Source organism: Drosophila melanogaster, chromosome 3R, assembly GCF_000001215.4.
Source record: "Drosophila melanogaster chromosome 3R".
Classification (NCBI taxonomy): domain Eukaryota; kingdom Metazoa; phylum Arthropoda; class Insecta; order Diptera; family Drosophilidae; genus Drosophila; species Drosophila melanogaster.
In genome coordinates, this window is record NT_033777.3 from 30,180,229 (window position 1) to 30,205,097 (window position 24,869).

General features: G+C 45.2%; 4 protein-coding genes and 1 long non-coding RNA gene across 6 annotated transcripts; 1 reads left to right on the forward strand and 4 right to left on the reverse strand.

Annotated features, from left to right (window-relative positions):
- The first annotated feature begins 3 nt into the window (after positions 1–3).
- Bet5 (Blocked early in transport 5) lies at positions 4–1,258 on the forward strand. Its single transcript, NM_143521.2, has 3 exons — positions 4–226; positions 281–423; positions 574–1,258. The coding sequence occupies exons 1-3, from the start codon at positions 128–130 to the stop codon at positions 767–769; spliced, it is 438 nt and encodes a 145-aa protein (NP_651778.1). The 5' UTR covers positions 4–127; the 3' UTR covers positions 770–1,258.
- Positions 1,259–3,616: 2,358 nt separating this feature from the next.
- On the reverse strand, positions 3,617–4,170 carry lncRNA:CR44262 (long non-coding RNA:CR44262). The gene has a single exon (NR_125294.1). It is a non-coding gene; the product is annotated as a long non-coding RNA:CR44262 (long non-coding RNA).
- A 1,024-nt stretch (positions 4,171–5,194) lies between these two features.
- On the reverse strand, positions 5,195–11,024 carry CG9747 (uncharacterized protein). 2 transcript variants are annotated; one of them, NM_001300675.1, is made up of 4 exons: positions 10,090–11,024; positions 7,161–7,291; positions 6,202–6,593; positions 5,195–6,054 (listed from the first exon to the last, which is right to left on the reverse strand). In NM_001300675.1, exons 1-4 carry the CDS (start codon positions 10,511–10,513, stop codon positions 5,616–5,618), a joined length of 1,386 nt encoding a protein of 461 aa, NP_001287604.1. In that variant the 5' UTR covers positions 10,514–11,024; the 3' UTR covers positions 5,195–5,615. The 2 variants fall into 2 exon arrangements, with proteins under 2 accessions (NP_001287604.1, NP_651779.1); NM_143522.4 differs by having other exon boundaries at positions 10,090–10,844.
- A 3,537-nt stretch (positions 11,025–14,561) lies between these two features.
- Positions 14,562–16,000, reverse strand: CG15531 (uncharacterized protein). Its single transcript, NM_143523.3, has 4 exons — positions 15,775–16,000; positions 15,552–15,682; positions 15,219–15,424; positions 14,562–15,156 (listed from the first exon to the last, which is right to left on the reverse strand). Exons 1-4 carry the CDS (start codon positions 15,938–15,940, stop codon positions 14,655–14,657), a joined length of 1,005 nt encoding a protein of 334 aa, NP_651780.1. The 5' UTR covers positions 15,941–16,000; the 3' UTR covers positions 14,562–14,654.
- A 131-nt stretch (positions 16,001–16,131) lies between these two features.
- Positions 16,132–22,770, reverse strand: CG9743 (uncharacterized protein). The gene is made up of 6 exons (NM_143524.4): positions 22,579–22,770; positions 18,266–18,666; positions 17,323–17,453; positions 16,869–17,260; positions 16,638–16,813; positions 16,132–16,572 (listed from the first exon to the last, which is right to left on the reverse strand). Exons 2-6 carry the CDS (start codon positions 18,663–18,665, stop codon positions 16,409–16,411), a joined length of 1,263 nt encoding a protein of 420 aa, NP_651781.1. The 5' UTR covers position 18,666; positions 22,579–22,770; the 3' UTR covers positions 16,132–16,408.
- Between the last annotated feature and the right edge of the window lie 2,099 nt (positions 22,771–24,869).

Here is a 24,869-nt window from a genome sequence, read left to right on the forward strand (position 1 = left end):
AAGGAGGTTGGCAGCACCTTTCGAATGTTTTTGTTTTGCATCGGAAATTGAAGTAATTTGCATTCCATAACTTCGCCAGAAATAACTCCCTTTCAAGGCTAATGCCATTCCAAATAGCCTTAGCAAGATGACCATCTTTAACCTGTACATATTCGACAAGTTCGGAACACTGCTCCACTACGCAGAATGGAATCGCACCAAGAAATCGGGCATCACACGCGAGGAAGTAAGATCATAATTCAGAAAAGTAACTTGTTTCACCAAATATGTTTGTTTTTAGGAAGCCAAACTCACCTACGGAATGCTCTTCTCCATAAAGTCCTTCGTCAGTAAGATATCGCCACACGATCCCAAGGAGGGCTTCCTTTACTACAAGACCAATCGCTACGCCCTGCATTATCTGGAAACTCCCTCTGGATTAAAGTGAGTTAATGATAATATTCAGAAAACCCAATTTAAGTAAAAACAAGCTCATCATCAATTATGAGCAAAATGAAAATAAGATACTAAAGCTGTATCTTGCAAGCCCACTCTACGCTGAATACTTATAGCTCTTGAACTCTGCATTCCCAGGTTCGTTCTCAACACGGACACGACGGCCATCAATGTGAAGGAGCTGCTACAGCAGTTGTACGCCAAGGTGTGGGTAGAGTTCGTCGTGCGAGATCCACTGTGGACACCCGGCACGGTGGTCACCTCGGAGCTGTTCCAGTCCAAGCTCGATGAGTTCGTCAGGCAGTCACCCATCTTCGGCATTCGCAATATATAAACAAATAAATAGCTTAAGCTCAAACTACTATTAGGTATGCTAGGTATGCAAATCCCGCCTTCGAAACTCTAAGGTCTATGTCATTAGCTCCGAATGGCAAATTGCGCTGGCAAGTGCTCCGAAATGCAGCGCGCGAGATCCGGGCTCCGGAAATGGCATGCACTTAAAATGTCTGCGGGGCCAGCGAGAAAAACAGGCCCCATGGTTGCGCAAGTCGTCCACTGTCTACTGTCCAATGGCCACTGCTAACAAAGGGGGACAAATGTCAAAGCGGTTGCCGCAACTCGAAGGTTTTAGTCAACTCCACAAGCTGAGAAAATTACTGACTGACTGTCTGCTGCAGGCGAGCAGGGACTACACGGATAAAAATGATATGATTAATACTAATTGCACTAGGAGTCCACTGTCATCGAATTGCACTTGAAAAGCAAATCACATTGCCTGAGAAATAATATTATTAACACATATGTATAAAGCTGTTAAAACTTTACTGATTATAATTTTATGGCTTATTTTGCATACTGAACCTAATATTTGTGCAAGACGAAAGTGACTTGAAGTCATATAACAACTATATTTTTACCCGTGTACCTGCAATTTTTGACAGACAGCTAAGCTCGTCAAGGGTTTTCGCAACTATTCGCTGTTGCCGCGGAAAATGAAAATGATTTGCAGAATGCATCCATAATCGGGGGAGTCGCTTTGGCTCTGGTCGGCGGATCTCCATGAACGGCAGCATGAACGGGCAGATATACAAATGTGGCTGTGGCGATACTCTTTCCTATGTGCCCGATGTCTCACTTATTCAAAACATTTTGTGCAAGTCACAAGACGTTTGAACTAAATATGTTTTGTATGTTTTAGCGCTCGCGTGTTTTGTTGCTCGTATTGTCTTTGACGAATTTTAAAACAGGTTTCAACATTGCAAAAGCCGCTGGCGGGACAATAAAAATGGAACCACAAAGCGGTTTCTTTTCTCCGCTATCGAAGAAATCAATTTCAAAGCCAAACGCCCTGGCCGAAAAGCGCGACAAAATTGGATGAGAGTAAAACCGACAACTCGCACAGGTTACCAAATCCATGAGATAAATGCGCCCTTTCAAAATCGACAATTGCGTAGACTCTCAGATTCAAGCCCAAGCTCATATCATAGATACGTATCTTGTGGATACCAGTTCCGAAAGAGAGGCTGGCTGAATACCGCCGATCGCATGGGTGTTTACCTATGCCGTGGGCACAGGTCTTCGATGTCATCGCATCGGCTTCCAATTAGCCGTGGATCTCGGTGGTGGGATTTATGGGGTTTTCGGGGGAAGTTAGAGTGCCGGAGTCGGAGCTTTCTGTTTTCATTCGCAAAAGTTACGCAAATTTGGGGCCACTCGACTGGGGCTTTCGTCATAGAAACTCCGGATCGCGGCAAGGTTATTAACGCTTAGGAATTGGAAATTGTCGCCCAGTCGGTCACGTCATTAAACGACCGTTATCTTGATTGCTTTACGACCGCTGCAACTCTTTCCCGAGCGTAATTAAAAGTTTAACGAGCAATTGTGGCGGGTATTTATTTAACGCACAGTTTCCCCGGAGAAAGAGGGGCAGTTTGCAGAGAAGACGCCGCCGGAGGACCACCCACACGAATCTCATGCTGCGTTGAAGGCCCTTTGGCCAGCCGGAGGCGGACCTGATCCGGCAAAATACCCATAAGCCAGCCCATCGCCCAGCTGAAATATTATGCAAATTCATAGGCCTATCGCTTACCAAATTTGGCTGTTTTGGCGAGCCAAATTGGGGAAATGCTCGAAAAGAAATCCCATAAATTTGGCATAAATCTCGAGACAAAGCAGTCAAGAGTTCAGGGCAGGTTGGGCCCTAACGGACTTATTGCTATGCGAATCTGCAGATGTTTTGTTTATCTCGCATTCAAAACCAGAAAAACATTAATGATAGTTAAAAATAGCCAACCAGAATGATTAACAACCTACAAGTTCAACGATACCTAAGAGGGACTTAGATAGTTGGAGTCTACTAAACGAAAGTAAAGCAGCACGTGGCGAGATCTAAAAGGATATAATTAAAAGCTATTTGTCATTTTCTTCAGATATCATTATCATAGAATTAATACCGAAACAACCTGAATTATTATTTATTTAAAGCAACCATTTGTATATTAAATCTTTAGATCGAATTCCGCTGTTGATTTTGGTTTTGGCTGGGAACAAAGTTCATTTTTTTTATTGATCCGGCCTCTCCATTCTATCGCATTTTGCTAACTTGAAACTATTAATTACAGCTCGCTCACAAAAAAACAAGCAGACAGAAACATATCTCTCTATATCTGATATATAAACTGTTTTTAAATGATTGGTATGATCACATTCAGAGCAGAAATATATTATATTTAAGAGTCTGCCTTTATTTATTAGCCCTGGTAGAGTTTCTCACTCACCCATTTACCCAACTGCTTCATTGAAAGCCTGCCAATGGGCTTAATGAAATCCCGATTCAGCCCTTTTGGCACAACCTTCAATTAACTAGGCCCACAAAAGTGGCCTGAATTGAGAGCTCGTTTGGTGTCCACTGGCTCGTCACCAATTATGTGGCGATGACAGGCACACCGAAACGCTAATGAGATGACGATGACACGATGGGGTCTTGGCCTGGCACTTTTTGGCCATTGCTTGGATTGTTGGTATTGGCAAAGCACTTGACCTTCCCAACAAGTGGCCTACAGTCTGACTACACAGAAAAAAATCTGTATTAAAAGAGTTGGCTCAGAGGAATATTGTGGGACTGGGTCGGAATCGTATTGCACACAGAAATCACAGCATGAAGTACATTTTCTCATTGTTGCATATGTATTGTATGTACATATATCTCTAGGCCCACTTTTTCAGCATGATATAAAATAAAAATGCTTATAAATATTCGCAAATTACCATATTTCAACTCTGTAAGCATACAAGCCATAAAAACAAAGTGGCGCTGGAGTAATGAAGTTTCCTGACGATCGGGAACTCCCATGCACTTGAGACTCGTGATGAAAAAGGGCGATGCTCCAGGAATTCCCTTGAATGTCTGAGATGCCTTGAACCTTTTCAAGGTTCTTGTTCTGGAGATTGAGTTTAAGATCGGCGTACGTGCCGAGTGCACGTAGGCCATGCCAAGTGGAGGGAGTCAAGGGGCAGGTGGGGAAGTTAGTTAATTGATTAGGGAACTATGACTAGCGTCTAGGCGCGCTTCCTTGCGTCAATTCTTGCGATCTAGGGCGTCACGATCTGCAGGTGAGATGCCCATTTCGTCACGTAGTCCAAAGTCATTGAAACCATTTGGCGCCTAAACACAGTGCCTAACTTCGCCTGAATCCCAGCTACTCGACATAAATGTGTAATGGGGCTTTGGATGACGGTGATAGTGGTCACAACAATGGCAAACGGCGTCTCCATTTCCCATTTCAATTTCCATTTGCATTTTAATTTCGTCACAGCTTTAAATTGCCATTAAGTGTGACCGGCAGATAGTTTCGTTTCAGTGGGTGGGTGAGTGGAAGTCCCACCGTGGGTTTGCCACCTTAATTTCTTAATTTGCATCCATACTGAATAACTCGAAAATGGAACTATCAAAGTGGGCGATATTTTCACCTCCAGTAAAGATCGCTCAGTAATTGTTAAGATAAATTTAAAGTGGGGACTTTGCTGCACTAGTTAACACCGTTTTTTGAACTTTAAGTATGTGCACATATTTATTTTAGCACATCTCTTATAAGCTCCAGATACTATTGTGCTCTATTGTCACTTTTGTATTATGGTAATTGTACTTCCAGGGAAACAGACAAACACTAGAAAGCACTCTATATTCCTCAAGTGCTCGTATTTGTAAGGTCAAACTAAATTAGCTTGAAAAAATTAAAAAATTAGAGGGCCCTTTGAAAAATTCTTTACTTAAACTAACTTTTTATCATAAAATACTATCAATACTAGTACAGAAACTTAATCTGACGGAAATATCACCCATTTTTTTGGGATAACGTGTCATAGCTCTATTCATTTTTTGTGACTCACTACCAGAATTCGCATCTCGCAACTAATTCCCGCATTGACGTCAATTGTTCATATAGACTAGGTTATGGTAATCCTAGGAATATATATTCAAAAACAGTTTTCGCACTTCTTGTTTACCATACTTAATATTCGCTCAGGGCTTCCTAGAACGAATCATCCAAAATTTAATGGAAGATTTACCTCATTGTCATGGTAAATTAATTCTAGAACAGTTTTCGCACTTAGGCTCATTTACATAAGGAGGTTTTTTCCAGACATTTACGAGGTTTCCAAGCTCGCATCTTTGGGATCGGTCGCCAAAATTGAATAAAAGATATACCTGTATCTGAGAGGCACCCGATTATTGACCAATTGAAATGCGATTTACTTTGGATTTTTGAATTGTTTTTATTTGCAAATATTTATTTTCTTTTTATTTGTCTCGGACTGAGAGCATATTTTGTAGTTGTCGTCTATACGTAAATTTGTGTGTGACTTATAACTTATGTCGTACCGTGCTAAATACCTAAACCTACACAAATGAAGATACGAAAATGAGGGGATGTGGGTGTTAGGTGTTGGGTGGTTGTGTGAGTGTTAACCATTGCGGTGCAGGTGTGTTGGTCTGGTGTGAAGATATAGATAATTATAGAATAGAATAGGGTTTAATTTAAAAAACGATTATCGACTATGTCCCGCCCTCGCATAGACAGACGCAAGATTAAGTGACGATCCTTCCCATCGGTGATCCGCGAGCCCATCTCGATCTCGACCTGGATGCCTGGACGCCAGTATCCCGATCCTCGAGCTCCCTAGTTGGCCGCCTTCTTCGACTTCTTCATTCGCTCGCCCTCATTCTCGTTCTCATCTAATTTGGCGCTCTCCGTGCTGCTGGACTCGGCATCGTACTCGAGCTCGGGATCTGGAACCTCGGCGTAGTGCACGTGACCCACCATGGTGGCTCCGGCCAACACTCCGTCCTTGAACTCCTCGGGACCGCCCAGCTGGGAGGCGTGGGTGCCATCGCCGTACTTCTCGAGGGTGCGACGCACCAGCTCCTTGGATGGCTGCTTCATGTTCCAGGCCCACCCCAACTTGTGGAACGCATCCAGCACCATGGTGGTGAAGTTCACGGTGTAGTTGCCCAGCTCAGCTGCTTTGTAGTCCCAGGGGAATACGTGGTGGTAGTTGTGCCATCCCTCGCCCATGGCCAGCAGGGACACATAGATGTTCTCGCTGGGCATGATCCGCCTGGAGAGGAAGATAGGACCAGATCAGTTAGATATGTCTGTAGAGGTGGGCTACTCTTGTATTGGCATGTACCCATTCCCCAAATTCAATATGATAGTGTCAGCACTAAGTTGACATAATAATAAACTACAAGTTAATCACACTTACTTATCGTATGGACGGGATCCCCACAGATGGGCGGCACTGTTCACAGACCAAGTGAAGTTCAAGCTGCTCACGTAGCGGAAGAGGCACTGCTGGATAAAGGCCAGGGTCCAGGTCTCGCCCCAGCAGTAGACTGGGATCACGGTGGGCAAGATGAAGCAGAAGAAGGTCTTCAGGGGGATGAAGTACTTCTGGTGGAAGCGGACCACGGGATCAGCCAGAATGTCGCTCATGTCGATCTGGCGACCACGACGAAGTACCTCCGGATGCTTCAGCATCATTAGCCAGCCCACGTGGGAGAAGAAGAATCCCCTGTTAGCATTGTGGGGATCCGCATCCGTCTCCGAGTATTTGTGATGAACTCGATGGTCGCGAACCCAGTCGTACAGGGTGTTCTGAAAGGCGTTATTTGATATTACATAAAAAAGTAATATGTCTAAGAAGAATTTAACTCTTTTAACTCTAAAATCATGAGTATCACGTATAAATGATATATATTTTAAAGTATCCTTATCTAAACGCTGAAATCTTTGCTAGGTCACGGGGTTCACTTAACACGCCGTCGGATTTGATTGCTTCTCTTAATATCCAAGTCGCTCAGCATATATACATATGTAGATATTAAGTATATATGTATCTTTTCGCGCTCCGCATCTAAGCTTCTGCGGCTGCGCTTAATCGCTCCAGTCATTAAATAAGACAAATGTATCTGCGGGATACACAAAGCACTTTTGCGAGTAGTTGGAATTGTCAATTTTACAGTTTGTCAGCCGCGACAGGCATTAAGTTGTTATACTTAATGATGCAATTAATGTTAATTGCATTATAGCCCCGAAAAAACGCAAAAACGAAGGTGGCGCGTCAAATGAATTGGCAAATTGCGGACAAGTCTTCAGGTGGCATTACGAGGGCCAAAGGTCGGGCATCCGAACTTGCATTCTGCCCAAAAACGAAAAACTCACCTGTCCAGCCACGCAGTAGCAGACCATCAGGATGGATCGCAGCACGGTGTTGGCCTTGTAGCTCTTGTGGGTCCAGAACCTATGGGCTCCGGCCGTAACTCCGAATCCGGCCACGCCGCCAACGAAGAAGGCTAAAATGTATTAATAAAAAGATAGATAGATGTAAGTGTCGGCTATAAAGATTTTGGACAAAAGCAGTGCTAATTGGTTGCCTATAGAAAACCCGAAATTACATTTCCGCAAATTGAGCTATTTGAGGCTGGGCGCTAATTCAGCGAACAAACAAATGGAGTATAAAAAAGAACCAAGCTCGCACAAGGTTGTCGATAGGGGGAACTTTATAATAGTCCAATGAATGACTGATCACGATTCCGACAGTCATCAGAAATATCAGGTGCAAGCCCTTCCAGACGATCTCTTCTCCCATTAGTTCCTCAATTAGAATATGCAAAATGTCATTGTCACCATCCCATTGAATTCGATAATTGCTATGGGCACAATTAGAAGTAATGACTATTTGATAGCAAAAGGGTTTTCCGCTTTAACTAACGATCGGTGTTATGGGGGGATCTTTGAAAATATGCTCACATCTCGCATAGTTCGGCAACCAACTAATGAAAAATTAACGATTTCTCTGAATGTATCGTCCAATTCAATCGAGGAAAGATTAGCCTTCAAAATGTTGCGACAAAACCAGTTCCGTCCCACCGAAAAATAAAATGAACAATTAAAGGCCGAGCCGAGTGCGGAAATGATCAAATTCAACATTGGTGTGCCCACAAATGGTTTACTTATGAGGTGAGCTTCGAGGAACTAATAATTTTAGGTACACCAAATCTCCGCGCATATGTATCTATGTATCTTGAGATACGCCTATTTCATGATATGCTTTTTTGTTGCGGTGATGCAAATGGGAGTGCACGTTTATTTTTGGGCTGCCATTTGAATGACTATATAACGATATCTAATTTGGATATTTGCATTTCAAATGCAGTGCATCTTGGGGCACCGAAGATACAGGTCAAGTTCAGATTGTTTCGAAATTAGATTTTCAGTTGACTACGGAATCACTATATGGCGCTATCTGTTTCGCCGTTCATCTTTTTTGATTCCAAATCCGAAAACATCAGTGTCCCTGAGTCTCGAAGAAGGTGCGTTGACTCGCTGCCACTTTATACAAATGTTAGTTTTTGGCCAGTTTCATTAACGCCCAATGTTAATGCGTTTATGTAAGTCCCCTCGGCGGCTTTTGCTCCCTTGTTTTTCAGGCCCGTCGAATTTAATCAATATCTCGGACCGAGCACGACAATTTTCGCCATCTACGAAAAACCGGCAAGAGATGATAATTCCCATCATGCCAGCCAGCGAGCATCTTTAACCACTGCACGTTCGCCCGGCAATTTGCCAAAATATTTACGAGCTCGACGCCCCAAAAAGGGATACGCTTGGTGCAAGGATACTCCTTGTACCCAGTTTTTCAGATCTTTTTGTACCTGTCATACCACACAATGCGCAATAAATATTGAAAATTACCAGGTATTAAGGCATTTTTCGCTGTACTACCATTAAGGGGGAAGTGCCCAAGAGCTGAAGTAGCCAAGTACACGAGTACCTGGAGCTTCGGATGACCTGGTAATTCCAATGAAAACGAAATCGCTGCTGGAGGATCCCCCCTCCAACTGATTTCTGTCTCAATGTCAACTGATTTTTTGCCCCACTCGCATGTGTAGTGCTCATAAATTGAGTCAGTGCTCACCGCACAGATAAATCATCTTTTGTCTGGCTTTGGGTCTTGGCAGTTGAGATCTAAAATGGTTACACCTTGGTAACTTTGAAAATCTGCAGTTAAAAGCCAGATAAATCTTCTTACTGTGCCTCGAACCATTCGAGTTAAGATCTGATAATCGTAGAGTTATCTAGAGCGACCTTTGGAACCCCGAACTATTTACAACATGAATAAATCATGATTCACCAAAAACGCTGAAGTAATGGCTAACAGACCCAGAAATTTCTAGTTCAGCCTTGTTTACCCGACTTCGAGGTTCGACGACAATGGGGTAGATCTTCCAAAGACCCAATTAAAATTGTGTCAAGTGATTCTTGTTTCTTCTTCACTCGACAAGCGCTCTTTTGGCCGCATATCTTTACCAGGGCAGCACGTTTTGGTTTTGTTTTCTGCAATCCACCTGTGTCAGTCAATTTTTATGCTGAGACTGAAATTGCATGCCAGCCGAAAGCTGAAAGCTGAAAACCGAAAACCCAACCCCAAAGTAAAGCGAATGAAAGAGATTTCAACACACACGTCGTATAACAAAAGGCAGAAGCTGAAGGGCAATATAAATAGTGGGTCTTTGGGGAAAGGGCGGCGTAGTGTTAAGCGGCAATCAATTAAAGGCAATAACAAGGGGACGCATTTTGTAATGGCCCAGAGAGAGAGAGAAAAAGCCAACGGGCTTAAGGCGCTGGGCGCGCTAAATTGCAAATAATTGTTGGGGCAGCGGATTTTTGGGGGAGTGGAGGCCGCAAAGACAACATCATCGGCGACACCAGCAACACATCTACACTGCGAGAAATATGTGGCCCTACTAGCTGAGCTAGCTGAGTTTACCCGATAAGCCGAAACTGCAAAAATATATATTAAATTTCATATCCAGTTGAAATTGGTTAAAATATATTTCTGACATATCCGAACAATCCCAACACCCATATGACTATGATTTTCTCTCTGTGCATCATTTTTCCCTTTCAGCATCGATCAGAGATGACTCTTTGTTTCCACACCTATCCCCGTCCACCATTTCCAAATTCGAGGCGATAGAAAGAGAGAGTGGGCATTACGCAATGCCGGATGGGATGGAGATGGTATGGTATGGATATGGATATGGATATGGATGGCTTAGATGATGCGAAAAAGTGTAGCAATACTTACACCAGATGGTGGTGTATGGATTGAGCTCCCGCAGCGGATACGTCAGCAGGCAGATTCCGGCCACGATGTGCAGGAGCGAGATCTGGATGACTTTGTCCCACTTGAGCGGAGCCTGAAACTGCCAACCCAACACTCGATCTCCGACGAAGGTGCGGGTGTACTCCTCGAGATCAATTGCATCCTTGGGCACATGATTGGCGATCTCCTTGGGCACCACCGACCTGGGCAGCTCCTCCCGCTTCGGGGGCAGTTGGAGCTTGCCACGGGGCGGCAGCTCGGGCGAGGAGTCCTCTCCCCTGCGCACCTGCTGCTGGGCGTCTCCATTGGGGAACTTCGACCTCCTGGCCACAAGCGGAGGACTGGAGTCCGTCGCGATGGCTGGCGTCTTGCTGCACACTCGCTCCGAGGTGGACAGGTGACCCATTTTTGCCCTCACAGATCTTTTTGTGTATGTAATTCTCTAGATATATGACTGGAACCCGGGTTTCTTTTTGGGTTCGCCGGCGGAAACCGCGTTTCGTAACTGCCGCGCGCACACTCGACGAACTTTCTTCACAGCTTAACACTCTTAACACTCGGGGGCCCAATTGCCGCAGTACTTGGCCCAAAAGTACGAGCAGGAGGTGGAGTTGGCTTTCGTCCAAAGACACACAGTCACTTCTGCGAACGCGGCTCGCTTAGGGTTTTCGTCGGCGTCTCAAGACTTCCTTTCCTTTTCGCGTCTAACGAACTCAACGCGGCGCCGTTCCGTAGACAAATGATCGTAGCCAAATGTGTAAGTTCCTACCTACCTATGCCGCTGCTGGAGCTGCTCACCCGGGCAGCGACGCGACTGAGCCAAAGTTGACTGATTGACCGACTGACTGACGGAGTGGAGTTTCCGATCCGACGCACAAAGGTAACCAAACGAAAAGAAATGGAGAGACGAAATGGCCAAGAAGGCCAAGATTATGCCACCACCTCACCTCACACACACGCTCGAGCAGCACCTGTAGCCGTTGACTTCGGCTATGGCTTCGGCTACAGCTTCGTGTTTCACTTCGGATCGGAGCGAAGCTTTGCCGCAGAATCAGCAGCGCAGTCAGCAGCTCCGAATCCGAATTTACGCTACCTCGAAATTACGCCAAATGTGTGGGTCTTTGGGTGTCATGCATCAGTAGGTCAAACTGTGTCTCCGCTGGAAATCCAAGACTCCGAAGAAAGGTTTAAAAATATTGGGCAAGCTCCACGTTCACTTGTGAGCTGGCACCGAAATATCATTAGCTTTTCAGAAGCAGATGCCCTAGCTATATGATATCACTTAAACATAAGGCTTTCATTCTAGATATACATATATCCCTTTTTCATTAGCCCTAACTACTTTCACTCAGATGCTTGATCTCGACATCTCTGGATGAGCAGTTTGGTTCTACTTCAAGCAATTTCAAGCAATAACTCGTTACACAGTACCACGCGGTCTGCCCCAATATGTGGGTTCTTATTTGACCGACCAGACGTGTCTCTCTCACTCGCCCGACTTTTGCCCCTCTGGCTGCCACGAACATTCAAAAACAAGACAAGAAGTCTGCCGGCACTTTTCACGATTACTCACGAATGCCTAAATTTTACTGGCGATCTGCAAGTCGCACAGACGATTCTAATTGCAGTCGCTAATTGAAATCGAATTCGAAACGTGGACAATGAGATTTTGGCCGCTAATTGAAAGAGTTTACTTCCTCCATGACCAAATCGCATACTTGATCTCTTGTTGCCAACGGCACAAATCTTACGACACCCCGTTAGATTCTACATTCGTGGGGGATATTCAAAGAAGACCTTTCTTTCCCAGCGATTTCTATTTCAAAAGCATTTGCCGGATTCTGCGATTCTGCTGCTGCTCATTTGCATATGGACAATCTCTCCTTTTGCAAGCCCAAGATACACAGATATATTTATAGATATCGATTCGAGTCGTCATCTTTTTACTGGGCTTCATGGGCTCAGCCATGTGTGCGTGAGGTGGTGCGGTGTTGACCAAAGTCAAAAGCCGTTCGATGATCATGAAGTTCAGCTCCCGAAGTCGGAAGACGAGAGTTGCTTTCTCTTTATGTAACCGCGGCGACAGAAACAGAAACCGAACTTAATTAAAACCCAAAAGCAAAAGCAAAAGCTGCGAACCCGCGGCGAAATAAAAACCCCGAGCCAAGGAAGCCCTCTGCCCTGTCCCACCATTAAAACTGGGTTTACGACTTCTCTCCAAAAATCCGAACCCGATTCCGAATCCGAATCCGAGTCCGAGTCTGCATCTGAATCTGCGGACGGTCGTTGACGATGTCACGCGACCGAACCCTTTGATCTCTCGGTCTCGATCCACTGTGGATAGGATGGCGTATCTGCAAGATGCTGCTGATGAGGTGCTGATGTTGTAAGGCCCCGGCCATTAGCCAATTATGCAAAGCCGCAGAGGGACAGAAAAACGCTTCGAAAATCGTTCGCGGATGGTGGCGAATGGTGTTGCCTCTGCTTTGTTTATAAACAAACAAAAATTATTGGAATCCACTTTGATATATTGCGCAGCTTCTCTTTTCGCACTGTCAGCGCTTTATATGAGTGTTCTGGCCAAAAAATGAATAAAGCTCGCCTTCAACAAAGCCAGCTCACTATTGTTCGGTTACCCGGCCATAAATATCAGGTACATACATATGTATGTATATGCTTTTCGTCTAATCGCTTCCCGTTCCACTGTTCTTGGCTCAAAAGACAGCCATTCATGCGCGAGATATTTCAATTTGCCAGCGATTAGGCCGTGAATGGTGAGGGTTTCTCGTGCCGGCAGGGCTGAGCCCCCAGCATCCAAACACCTGCCCAAATCGACACTGCTCGTAGATAGGTAGATTTTGGGGCCTATGGGTAGCCCCAAATGACGTTGCATAAGCCACCAGTCAACAGCGATTTTGCGTACTCCACGTATTTGTGCAACCTTCAACTGTCGCTCAGTCAGTTGGCTTATGGAAAACAAATTAACACTAAACAAAGCGCAGAACGCGACGCGACTGCAATTTGCCACAGAGCGGAGCGGATCTCAGATCTCAGATCTGCCACAGCGCAAACAGCTAAAAGCGAATAGGGCTTACACCGAGAAAGATCTTACAGATACTTTAAGTTTACTGGGAAAAACGGTTAGGTTCTAACACTAGTGCTGTCAGCAGACAGAAGAAAACGTTTTTTTACAGTTCGAATTGGTTACCTAAATAATAAATTAATTTGCTTTTCTATATAAACTATAACTATAATAACCGAAATCTTTCCAATACGCACCTTATTAATTTTCGTTTTATAGACTGAACACTTTGTTTTCCTAGTAATTTTCCTAACACGTCACGTGTGCTTGTAATTTCAAGCACTTGTTGGTCATAAAATGTTTTGAGTGTGCCAGCTTTTAGCAGGCAAATTCATTAGTAATCACTTCAGAGCAGAGTCATTAGGAATTGGTACAAGTGGCCTGGCCGACTGAAATGTGAGTCAGTGGAGTTGCGTTGAGTGTGGAATGCTCACACCCAGCCGGATTATGGATTGGAGGTATTAGAATGTGGACATTAGAATGGCAACGATCGATGTGTTCCAAGTCAGGCGCAAAGTTTGCTTAAACCAAGTTTGATGAGCAAACATCGGAGCAGAAGGAGAATGGGTTGGGAAAAAGGCTTCTGGGCACTGGACACTGAGTGCGGAGTCAATATTGACGAATCAATCAGCGACACAGCCACTGAACACACATTGCGTATGGCTAATAAAATCATTAAGCGCAACCCATAAACCTGGCTCAAAAGCACCTGATGCCGAAAATAACATACGCATATGTAAATTTATCCCGATATCCAACCGATTCGAGCATGGGAAAGCAAACGAACCTATTGCCAAATGATTTGGCATCTGCAAATAAACGAAAGTAAAATAAGACGGGTCGAAATGGAAATACACATAAAAAAAAAAATACAGAAAATACTCCTGATATAAGTAATACACTTAAGCTGTTTTAAATACAACCTTAGGTCACCTTCACCATAATAAAAGCATTATTCATTCCCATAGAAGTTTTCTCATATGAGAATTTTAGTTATTTTCCTCAGATTACCTGTATGCATCTAATGTACCATTCATTACCATGAATCAAACATAGTTAGCCCCCACATAACCCACTTTTAAGTCATCCAAAGTATGATTTTAACGCCTACACAATCGAATTTCGTATTAAGAAATAAGCGATATTATTTTCTCTTTGTGTGAGTGGGAATGCATAATTAGGGCGACCTGTGATTTGTAAGCTAGATTGTTTACTCTCGGCCATGCCCACTGGTTGGGCATTTCATCCCACTTCCATCTCCAGCTCCCTCGACATTTCCAGTTCCATTCAAGCCCACGAAAATGCCACGAAGTTCGACCTGCACCTCTGTTTGCTATGTTTTTATGCTGACCAATAATTAGGCTCACAGTTTACTTTACCCGCCCTTTCCGAGGCGGTTAATTTATTTTTACGACTGCCGCGTCCATTTGTCGCACCGTTTTAGTGGGCCGATGATGCAATATGCTCACATAAACTTCTCCCGGTTGAGGAAATGGTTGGCGGGCAGGGCGTTTTCCTCCAGCTCCACTTGTTCCTCGATGCACTCGACGATCGGACGACCAGTCTCCACCGCCTTGGTCAGTCCCTGGCGAACGGCCACGGATCCAATGGTCTTCAGATCCTTGGCCCAGTCGAGGGCGGCGAACACGCGGATCATGGAAGACCCAATGCCAGAGGCATAGTTGCCGTACTCCCCACTCTGGTAGTCCCTGGGCAGCAGATAGTGGTACTGCGGCCAGTAACTCTTTGTGATCAGGAAGATACTGTTGGAATCGGTGGGCTTAAAGCCCTTGTGAATGCTCCAAATAAAGTGGGATGAGTGAACCAGGTTTCCTAGGTTGATAACGATCAGACTGCGCAGCCAGAAACCCACGAACATGGAGGTGGCTAGGGAGTCCCCAAAGTACTGGAACGGAGTGTTCACCGATAGCAGTACGTTTAGGAAGATGTACAGCAGGACATAGAATCTGAAAAATATATAGGATATCCAGTTAGATAGATTAAGAGATCAGACTTGATGAAATCCCACCTCTTCTGAAACATGACCACAGGATCACTTTCCAGGTCCGACATATCCACATCCTTGAGCAGTTCCTCCTGCTGTGGCGAGTACTTCAGAAGACCGCCGCGCACCTGGGCGTACATGAAGCTGTGTTTACTGTAGTAGGGATCCTCGTCCTGCTGGAACTTGGCATGATGGAGGCGATGGGCCTGAACCACACTGTAGATGGAGCCCTGAACCGGAAAAAATATACCTAAGCTATGAACTCATCCGACCAGGTTCGTGTCTCCGGTGAAACCAACAAAGCAAGAGCTTTCACCAGAGGCGTAGCGAGTAAAAGCTCTTGGGGGATTCGCTCACCTGACCGGCGGTCGTCTGGCAGAACATGAGGAAAACCTTCAGGGGCTTGGAGGCGGTGAAGGTCCTGTGCGCCCACAAACGATGAACGCCCACTGTCACGCCCAAAGTGCCAAGGAGGGTGAGCAGGGCGGCTGAGTTGGAGATATTGAGACAGATATTTGGGGTTAAGAAGCCAGCCACTTGTTATGCGGCACGTGGAGCTGATTAGCCCAACCGAACTCACTGAATAAAATCGTGGCCCACGACGCGCTAGTGAGCAGAACGTAAATCCCATAGACACCGAGGATATTTAAGTGGATATAGAAGAGAACCAGTGGCCAGATGGCATCACGTTTCTTGTGGATGGAGTCCCCACTCTGATCCGGCTCCTTCACTTTAGTTGTCTCCATTGTGGCTTCCCAAGTCCTTTGGGTTCCTATTTTGTATCCCAATTGGTTCCGCCTTTCGTGGCTGCCCTGACTGTACTGAAAGCCCGCCATAATTACAAAATCCAATGGAGCGAGGGTTCTGGATTATTCATAGACCCATTGCCTATGCATTAGCCTCAGGTGGTGTTCAAGGGTGTTCAGAGTCGAGTGGTGTTATAATACAAAACATAGTTTATTGAACCGCAGGTAAGTAACGAAAGCAACGATGGGAGATTAGCTTGCCTAAACGGCGATCCCAGAGATCCTGGTGGTCCGGGATGGCATGGGATGGTGGATGGGCGTTGGGTGATGGGTCATAGCCTAGTTTAGAGGATCTGAGTCACATATGAAGACTCAGGTCCCGATAAAAAACAGAGCATAAGGCATGGCTTGGTGCTACAACTTAATACTAGGAAAACCACAGGCTGAAAACATAATACACGGCCTAGCTTAGTTCTGCATCTTGGCCAGCTCCACGATATCCTCTCGGGGAATGTCCTTGTCCCCGAAGCCCCACACCGGATCCTTGTGGGCATGGTCGTCGTCCAGGAAGCGAGTTCCATCGCCGCATTTCTTGGCTCTCCTCAAGACCATGTCAGGGGATACCGATTTACCTGTAAGTATGTAAGTATGTAAATAAGTATGGATTCATTGTGTCTTGTAAGTAGATAAAACTCACGTCCTTTGGCCAGGCCTAGCCAGGCGCAAAAGTCGATGAAGCCGGTGGTGATGTTGAGGCTGTAGTTGCCAAACTCGCCCGTCTTGTAGTCCCAGGGGAAAACGTGGTGGTAATTGTGCCATCCCTCTCCCATGGCCAGCAGGGAGACAATGGGAGCCTCAGTGGACATGAGGTTCCTAGAGTAGGATTAGGGATTAGTTTCGCTAACTTGGGTACACTGATCCCACTTACTTGTCGTACGGCTTGTTGCCGTACATGTGCGCCACGCTGTTCACGAAGAAGGCCACGTTGAGGGTCCAGGTGAAGCGCATGTTGAAGTTGATCCAGAAGGACATCCAGAGATCCTCGTTCCAGAAGTACCAGGGCACGGCCACCGGCAGGATGATGGAGCAGAGCGCGAAGAGCGGTATGTAGTACTTCCGCTGGAACATGCAGACGGCATCCGCCTCCAGATCGGACATGTCGATGACCTTCCTCTTGGCCACCACCTTGGGATGGGGCGTTAGGAACAGCCAGCCCACGTGGGCGAAGAAGAAACCACGCTTCGCATTGTGCGGATCGGCGTCTGTCTCCGAGAACTTGTGATGTATCCTGTGATCAAGGGCCCACGTGTAGGCATCTCTCTGCGAGACAAATACAAACAGTAATATTCTACTTGGACTGATGAATGAGATGTAACACCCACCTGGCCGGCGATCGAAAAGGCAAAGGCCAGCAGAATCCTCAGGGGCAGCGATGCAGTGTAGGACTTGTGGGACCAGAGGCGATGGGCTCCCGCCGTGATGCCGATGCCGGAGACCCAAACGGTGACCACCACTGAAAGGGAGCGAACAGTCGGATGTCATTGTCCAAACAAACAAATAAAACACATGCACACACATGCCATATATGTACCATATATGTATGTATATTCCCGCTCGTCTGAACTGTTTGGGGTGCTGGTGACGCTTCTCGCTTGATTCGCTCGACGGATGACACAACGCCCGGCTCTAAATATATCTACGAATTCGGGGTGGCCTATTTTGTCGTTGCTCGGAAATCTTGCCCGCTCTTCCTATCGTTCGATCACCAGCCGAATATCGGGCAATTGAAGCGTTCGTTAACTTTAATTGCCAGCGGTCAAAGTTCACGGGGCAGCATTGCACACAGATACAACCTGATGGTTGTTTACCTCTTGCATAACATTAACTTTTTTCAAATGTGCCTGCCATGCGTCATTTTCGACAAAAAACATTGAGAAGCAACATTGTTGTGGATTGCGTACTTTGATCTTTACTCATATATTTTATATCAAAAGAATGTCAACGTTTAGGCTGAATTATTTCGTATAATTAACTTTCTCATAAATTGAAGCTATTAGTGTTCCTAATCATCATGTATCTGCATTAGAGACTAATGAACACACCATATATCTGCCCAGGGGATTTGTAATACAGACAGTCAATTTAAACTGGCCCAGTTAACAGATACTGGCGTTTGGTTACAAAATACCTAATAGCCGACCATCGGAACGCTGTTTGCATGTTGGCAGATGCAATTACGCAGATTGGCGACCAGGTCGCAGGGGCGTTAGCTTATTAGCTGCCCAGTTGTTAATTACACGGGGACACCACACCGTGGACACTCACCCCAGAGGAATGTGTAGAAGTTCGCGTAGAAGAGCTGGTACAGTCCGTAGAGGGCACCGATGTGCAGGAATGCCTGTGCTCCCAGATCCGGCCATCTGATCTGCGGGTGGTACTCCTCTTCCTCCTCCACCTGCTCCGCCTCCTTCAGCGTCTGGTCCTGTTGCTGCAGCAGCTGCTGCTCCTTGTAGACCGCGTTCTCCTCCTTGTAGCCCAAATTGTCGTCATCTTTGACCAGGGTGTGTGATGTAGCGTCTGTGGCATGGCCTCTGTGCTTCAGCTCTCCTCCATTCGGGACAATGGCTGCGCTGCGGTTGCCATTCCTGTCCAGGCTGCACGATCCGTTGCAGTGGCCAACAGACGTCGCCTGTTTCTGGCCGGGAATCGGGGATGAAAGGCACATGCTGCAATAGAAGACGGCATAGTTGGTTTTAGCATAATTTGATGACTTTTATGTAAACTGAGACCCGTCATGAGTAATGCCAAAGCAAACAACCAAAGGCTAATAAACCTTTTCTTACTGTAAACATCTTCTGTTGTATGCTAAACTAGTTGTGGCCCACAACAGTGCTCATCATCCACAATCCAGAATTTTTTTCGCTGAGCTATCAAAGCAAATGTACAGAGACTTGCTAATTAAAGTTTAGGATAGCTATAAGCACGCACTATTAGCAGGCCATTCTGAGAGTTTCGACTGTAATGGGTGTGAAATCTGTTGCCAGCCTCACGTGCCACGCCCCACCTGCCCAATCCGCCCCCTTGGAGTCGAAGGGTTTGCTCTGGATATTAACAGAATTCCGTTTATTTGCAGAATAAACGCCGGCACTCAGGGTAAGCGTTATCGCAGCTTATCGCCAGCCAAGTTCCATGTTGCAATCACCGATCTGCAAGTGGCCACTATCAGGGCGACAGCTAGCGGAGCTACACTACATCATTATGGCCATCTAGTCACAACAAGAGTGAGTCACACGCAGGTGGCTAACAGGTGAACCTTTGCCCACGCAGGTGAGCCTGAATTCGAACTAATTTCATGAAGCATGGTGTGACAGTGCCTGCAATCAGTGGACGATGATTCCGCCTCGTCATTAAACTCCCGAAATGGCGAGGATTTCGGCGATTCCTAATCTCATGAGTCCAATTGCTTCGCAGTTTCCTTATCTTGCCACCCCATTCTCTTTCCTACCAATAAAAATATGATATTATAAGCCCATAATTAGTTTCGTACTCACATTTAGGCAATAACAAACATAAAATGGCTGTAATTTATAACATTTACACTTCCTCATTTTATGTTTGTAGTTATCTCATTTATATTTTCAAAACCAATAAACAGACGTAGTGAACTTTAATTTGCTTTTTATTGTTATATGGAACAGTAAAATCAAATCACTAATGTACCAAAGCTAAATAAATATCTGTGGGAAGTGGGAAAATCGTGAATATATCTTTAAAAACATCTAAATAGCTGGCCAGCTGAGAAAACAAACATAGCACAACTTATGATTTTCTTGGACCGAAAAACGAATGCAACATACCTCTGAAATCTTCAATGTCTAGCTAATATTACTTAAATCAACATTTTATAAGACATTAATGTTCCTTCCCTCTTTCCGTCTATTTGATCTAATGTTGTTCCAATTGGCTACCAGTCTTTGAAATATTCCACTCTGCCTATTACAATAAATGTGAAATGTTTGACACTTGCAAAACAACTCAGAATTGCAATCATAAATTGCCGAGAGTTGATTTCACCGACTCGTACTCCCACCCAAAGCCATATACCTTTGGACCCTGCGAATACTGGGTATAGTTGAATAGTCGACGCCCCCGCAGAACATTTCCTATAGTCTTGGCCCGAAAGAGGGAATGGTCGATCCGTTTCTCGTGCGTGCGATGGCTTATTGCCTTGCCGATAAGCATTGCACACCTGGCACACCTGGCCCATATTTTCCCCACTGGACTGCCGCCCCCCTTGGCCCCCTCTCCACCATTCGCTCGATTCATTCAAAATTTTCGGGTTAGTAGCGTTGATAAGAGCCTATCGACCATTGCAAATACTCCCATGCGATTGCCGCCGGCGTGATTCATCCTCTGTCTGACCCCTCCAGGTGTTTCGGGTGGCATGAGTAATGGGGGTGCCGAGGAATCGTTCCCCTTACGCAAGTCTTGCGGCGATAAGATTGGGGGAGTCTGATCAATTTACATATTGATAATAACCCCGTCGGGTTCGGCGCGGTGGGGCTGCCAAACACGCCCCATCTTTTAATTAGAAAATTTAGCCACGAACGCTAATTTCAACGGGGGAATCAGTGGGGAATGGGGAATGGGGAATGTGAGCAGAGCCTTTTGACGAAGGCTGTCACAAGAATTGATCAACATTTTCATTGGCCACGAGCACGCGACTTTCGCATGAATAAATTAGGTACCGAATACGAGGAGAGCCACTTCAGTCTCGTTTGTTTAATTTCCAACCCGGCGCAACTTGGCAACGCACTGCAGTCGGGCATGGAAAACAATCTATTTCGCCCAATAATAAATAATAATAAACATAGTACCCCTACTAGCCCGCCCCGCCCCTCCATTTGGCCACTATTTTATTGGCATTCGACGCGTTCGCTCTGGAGTGTTTTCATTTTGCTGCCCGCGATAAAGCTGACCGCCCCATCGAGAGGTTCGCGGTATCCGATACCGTACTCCTCTCCGATTTCTAGAGTCCCCCAGACATGGCTAATTGCCTGATGGCTCGCACGTCGTCGTATCACCAACTATTTTCCCATGCCGCCACTCAGCGAGCGATTTTAATGCCGGAATGCCAAATTTTATTGGAAATTTTCCATGCCCCCAAAGAACAGCAGCAGGGAGCTTGTTCCGTGCGTATCGCTTACGGAGAGGAAAGCCAACCCCACAGATTTCCCAGCACTACGATTTAATGGAGCAGCGGCTAGAGATCAAGTATTGTATCGTATCGCCACTTGTTGCCTGGCTGGCACCTTTAATTGGAGCTTTTAATGGTCGCGGAGCAATTGAGGCACTCGCTATCTAAAGATAATTCAGACCAGATCGCTGGCAAACTATGGTTACACTGAGGAAATCCGGCTAATCAAAGACGGAATTGCTTCATTAATATTATTATTATTATATAGCAACACAATGCTACATATTCATGGTCATTCCATTAAATCCTCCCAAGGGAATCTGAAATTTAAGGAAATAAAAAATGTGCAAAAAACGAACATCAAGTGAGCACATAGATTAAGAATTTAACTTTTTCAAGAAATTTGTTTGGTACTTGTAAAGTATTTCAAGAACTTGAATTGTTTGTTCCTGATAAAGGGTGTCGATAAGGGTTTCCAAGGAATTATCAAGTGGAGTTTGGCTTATGGTAACCACATTTTGTGAGTTTATTGATATAGGGATAATATACCACATAAGTGACACAATGGATATTATTTGATTTGGTTGACACTCTTGCGTTTTGAAATAGGGATTATCACAATATTTGCGACTCTCAACATATATTTCATTTTTTTCGAAAGGAAAGTCACCAACTAGTCACCAAAAAAGTAGTATATACGTTCTATGAGTTTACCACAACATTAGGATTTCAAATTTCGTTAACTGGAAACTCCCTAATAGGTAGGTGCTTAATTAAATCGTTCAATGAAATTAAGTGCCGTTCACGAGCGATTTCTTTCTTCAAAGCCCGACTTCATGGGTAGTTTCCAGACCCCTCTTCCTGAGACCACTAAGTTACCAAGTTAGTCAGTCCGGCTGGTCGGTTTATTGATGTGGGTCAACGCGTGTCGCGGCAATCAAATCGTGAGGGATAATAATGTGTATACAGTCTAGGGCTAACACCTGGGGGAGGTTCTTTTGGAGGTTTTTTTTCCGGCGGTGGGGTGTGCATGTTACTCGCTCTGTTGACTCCCACCCAACTCCCCGTCCACTCCCCCTAATCGACGCGGGTAATGACAGAAATGAGCAAACAATTGGGTTACAATTTGCATGTGAGCAGTGTGTTTGTTGAGGAGGTGGGCGGGAATTCGAATTCGGACTGGAATTGGGATTGGGAATACTATTCAAATATCACTCGAAGTGGGCGTGGACCGATAAATGGACTTTCCCTGTCACAGATTATTCTTCATAATGTGAGTTTTCAAGAGTTTCAGAGGTAGATAAAACACAGCCATATAGTCGCCGGTTATTCGCTCAACACTATTATGCTATACAATCGATCTCCCAGTGAGTTTTTTTTTAACAAAAACCATATGGGGTTGCGCGATTATTCAGTCTGTGATCACTTGTTTGGAACCTACTTTTGGTGTGGTTCGGGATTCTGGGTTACTCAGTCCGCGGCGATATACTTCGGTACTACGGATTGTGGGGATTCTCGGGATACGGACTCGCCGGGATTCGGATTCTTCGCGCTCCTCACTCTCTGCTCTACTCTTTTCGCTTCGCTTTCTCCGCTGTTGTTGACCAGGCGAACGAACTCAAGTGACTAACGACGCCCTCTGAATTCGGTCGACATTTTACATCCAGAAGAGCGGGCGCTGCCGGCGTCGATGTCGACTGCGCTGCCATAGAACTATCGGCGACAGCGACGCCGACAGCGGTAAAGACCATTCAATTTGTAGTTTATTTGTTGTCGCTTCGCTGCGTCCACAGTTATTATCTACCATTCCGCCATTCCCTGTTCGCCCCGACCCGACCACCACCCTCAAGCCATCCCCTCTGTTTGCATTCTCTGTTGTGCTCACACATTCCGTAAACATTACACAAACAACTCTCGGTTCAAAGTCAATGCTGCCGCTTCGGAACATGAACAACTTTCAGGAAAACCGCGGGTTGTAGGCGAACAAGGAATGCCCTACGTGGTCAATCCAGCATAGGCTTGGTGACCCAAAAGAGCACCTTGGACTAATGATCACCAAATAAGTCCAAACACCACATCTACCTCTCATTATTAGATGAAAATAGATTTGAAATAACCGAGAGAGAGGTAAGGCACAATTACTTTGCAGTATCTTTTCTCCTTTTTTGAACCAATCGTAGTTAACTAATGTTTCGTAGGGTATATCGCAGTAAGTAGGCGTCAGCGCCGACAGAGCTATAGCGCAGACGTCGGCAGAGCAGCAACAGTCGGGCGAGCGAAGCCGGCAACGGGTGGTATACTCAATGCGAGTGGCCAAGAGGGAACCCACAACACGTATACGAGTAGTGGGCTGCGAGTGGCGCATTTCGTCATCGCGTGAGATCCCAGAGCCGTGAATATCGGCCAAGTTCCCAGTCGCTGGTGCTTACTTCTCCTACTGGCCCACTTTCCCAGAGAGCGGGAGAGGAAAACCCATTTCTCTCAATCTGTTTGTTGCCAATGGCATCATTATCGTCGTGTCGCTTTTATCTATCTTTTCTGTTTTTAAGACTGCCTACCATATTTTCATGTTTTGCCCGGAGATAATAATATTGAAAGAGCGTGGTGGGGGACACGCTTTTTTAAAAGGTTTTTGTGCTGCTAGAAAATATTTTTCGAAGACGATTTTAAAACCGGAAAGCAGTATTTCGGTTATCGCAGCAGTTTAGTATTTGCGCCTTGAACGCTAGACACTGCGATATTCATATTTAGAAAGACGTCTCACCCCTCTCATCATCACTCGTCTCCAGTAATATAACTTTTAGCTCGCTTCGGAAAACATCTTCGGTGGGTGGCATGATGTAACGCTAGATCTGGATAAATATAGAAAACTCAGCGAGGCAAGAAATTCTGGGCATACTTGTGCGATTGAAAGTGAGCTGTCTCACAAGCAGCTCGACGTTGACACAGTAACTATGTACAACTTAAGGTTATCGACGGCTTATCAGTGGACGTCTAGCCCATGGCAGTCATCGGGGAACGACATTTTTGACCATCTGGAGAAGGGTGGTGCTGATTGCCCGCCGCAACGCATAGTAGATCCCCCTCCGATTCTGCCCCTCATAAAATACGAACTTATAGGCGATGAACCGATAAGCTGATATATACTACCCACCACAGCAGCAGACTTATCTGCCGTACTGGAATTGGTTTATAAATATTACCTTACCATTCAAAAATATTTTATCAGTCCTCCAATCGACTTGCACCAACTTTCTAAGTTTCATACGGTTTCGTGGTACATTATCTCGAATAAACTGCTTGCTCTGATACAGGAAAGTTATTTAGTCGGAATTTAGTTAAAGCAACATTTAAGTGCATATTCATAAAAATTAGTTTTAGAACTTCTGCAATGAATATTGTTTTCTTTAATTTATTAGACAACAAATGTAGCACTCTGAACTACAAAATATATAGTATATTATTTCAACAAGCAAAGGCTTAGAGAAGTAATGGCTCAATCTTTGCAAATTGTAAACCACAGTAATGGATTATTAAGCCGAAAGCCGATTGGACACCCGCTGATTATATTACTTCTATATATAAAAGCCGTTCAGTGCAGATTGTGATTTTCGCTTATTTGCAGACGAAACTCGTGAACTTGGCACTGCGGCGTGACTCAGAAATCCGTCGCCATCGGAGATGAAGATGACATAATAATTTGAAATAGTTTGTAATATAGGACAGCCGCCG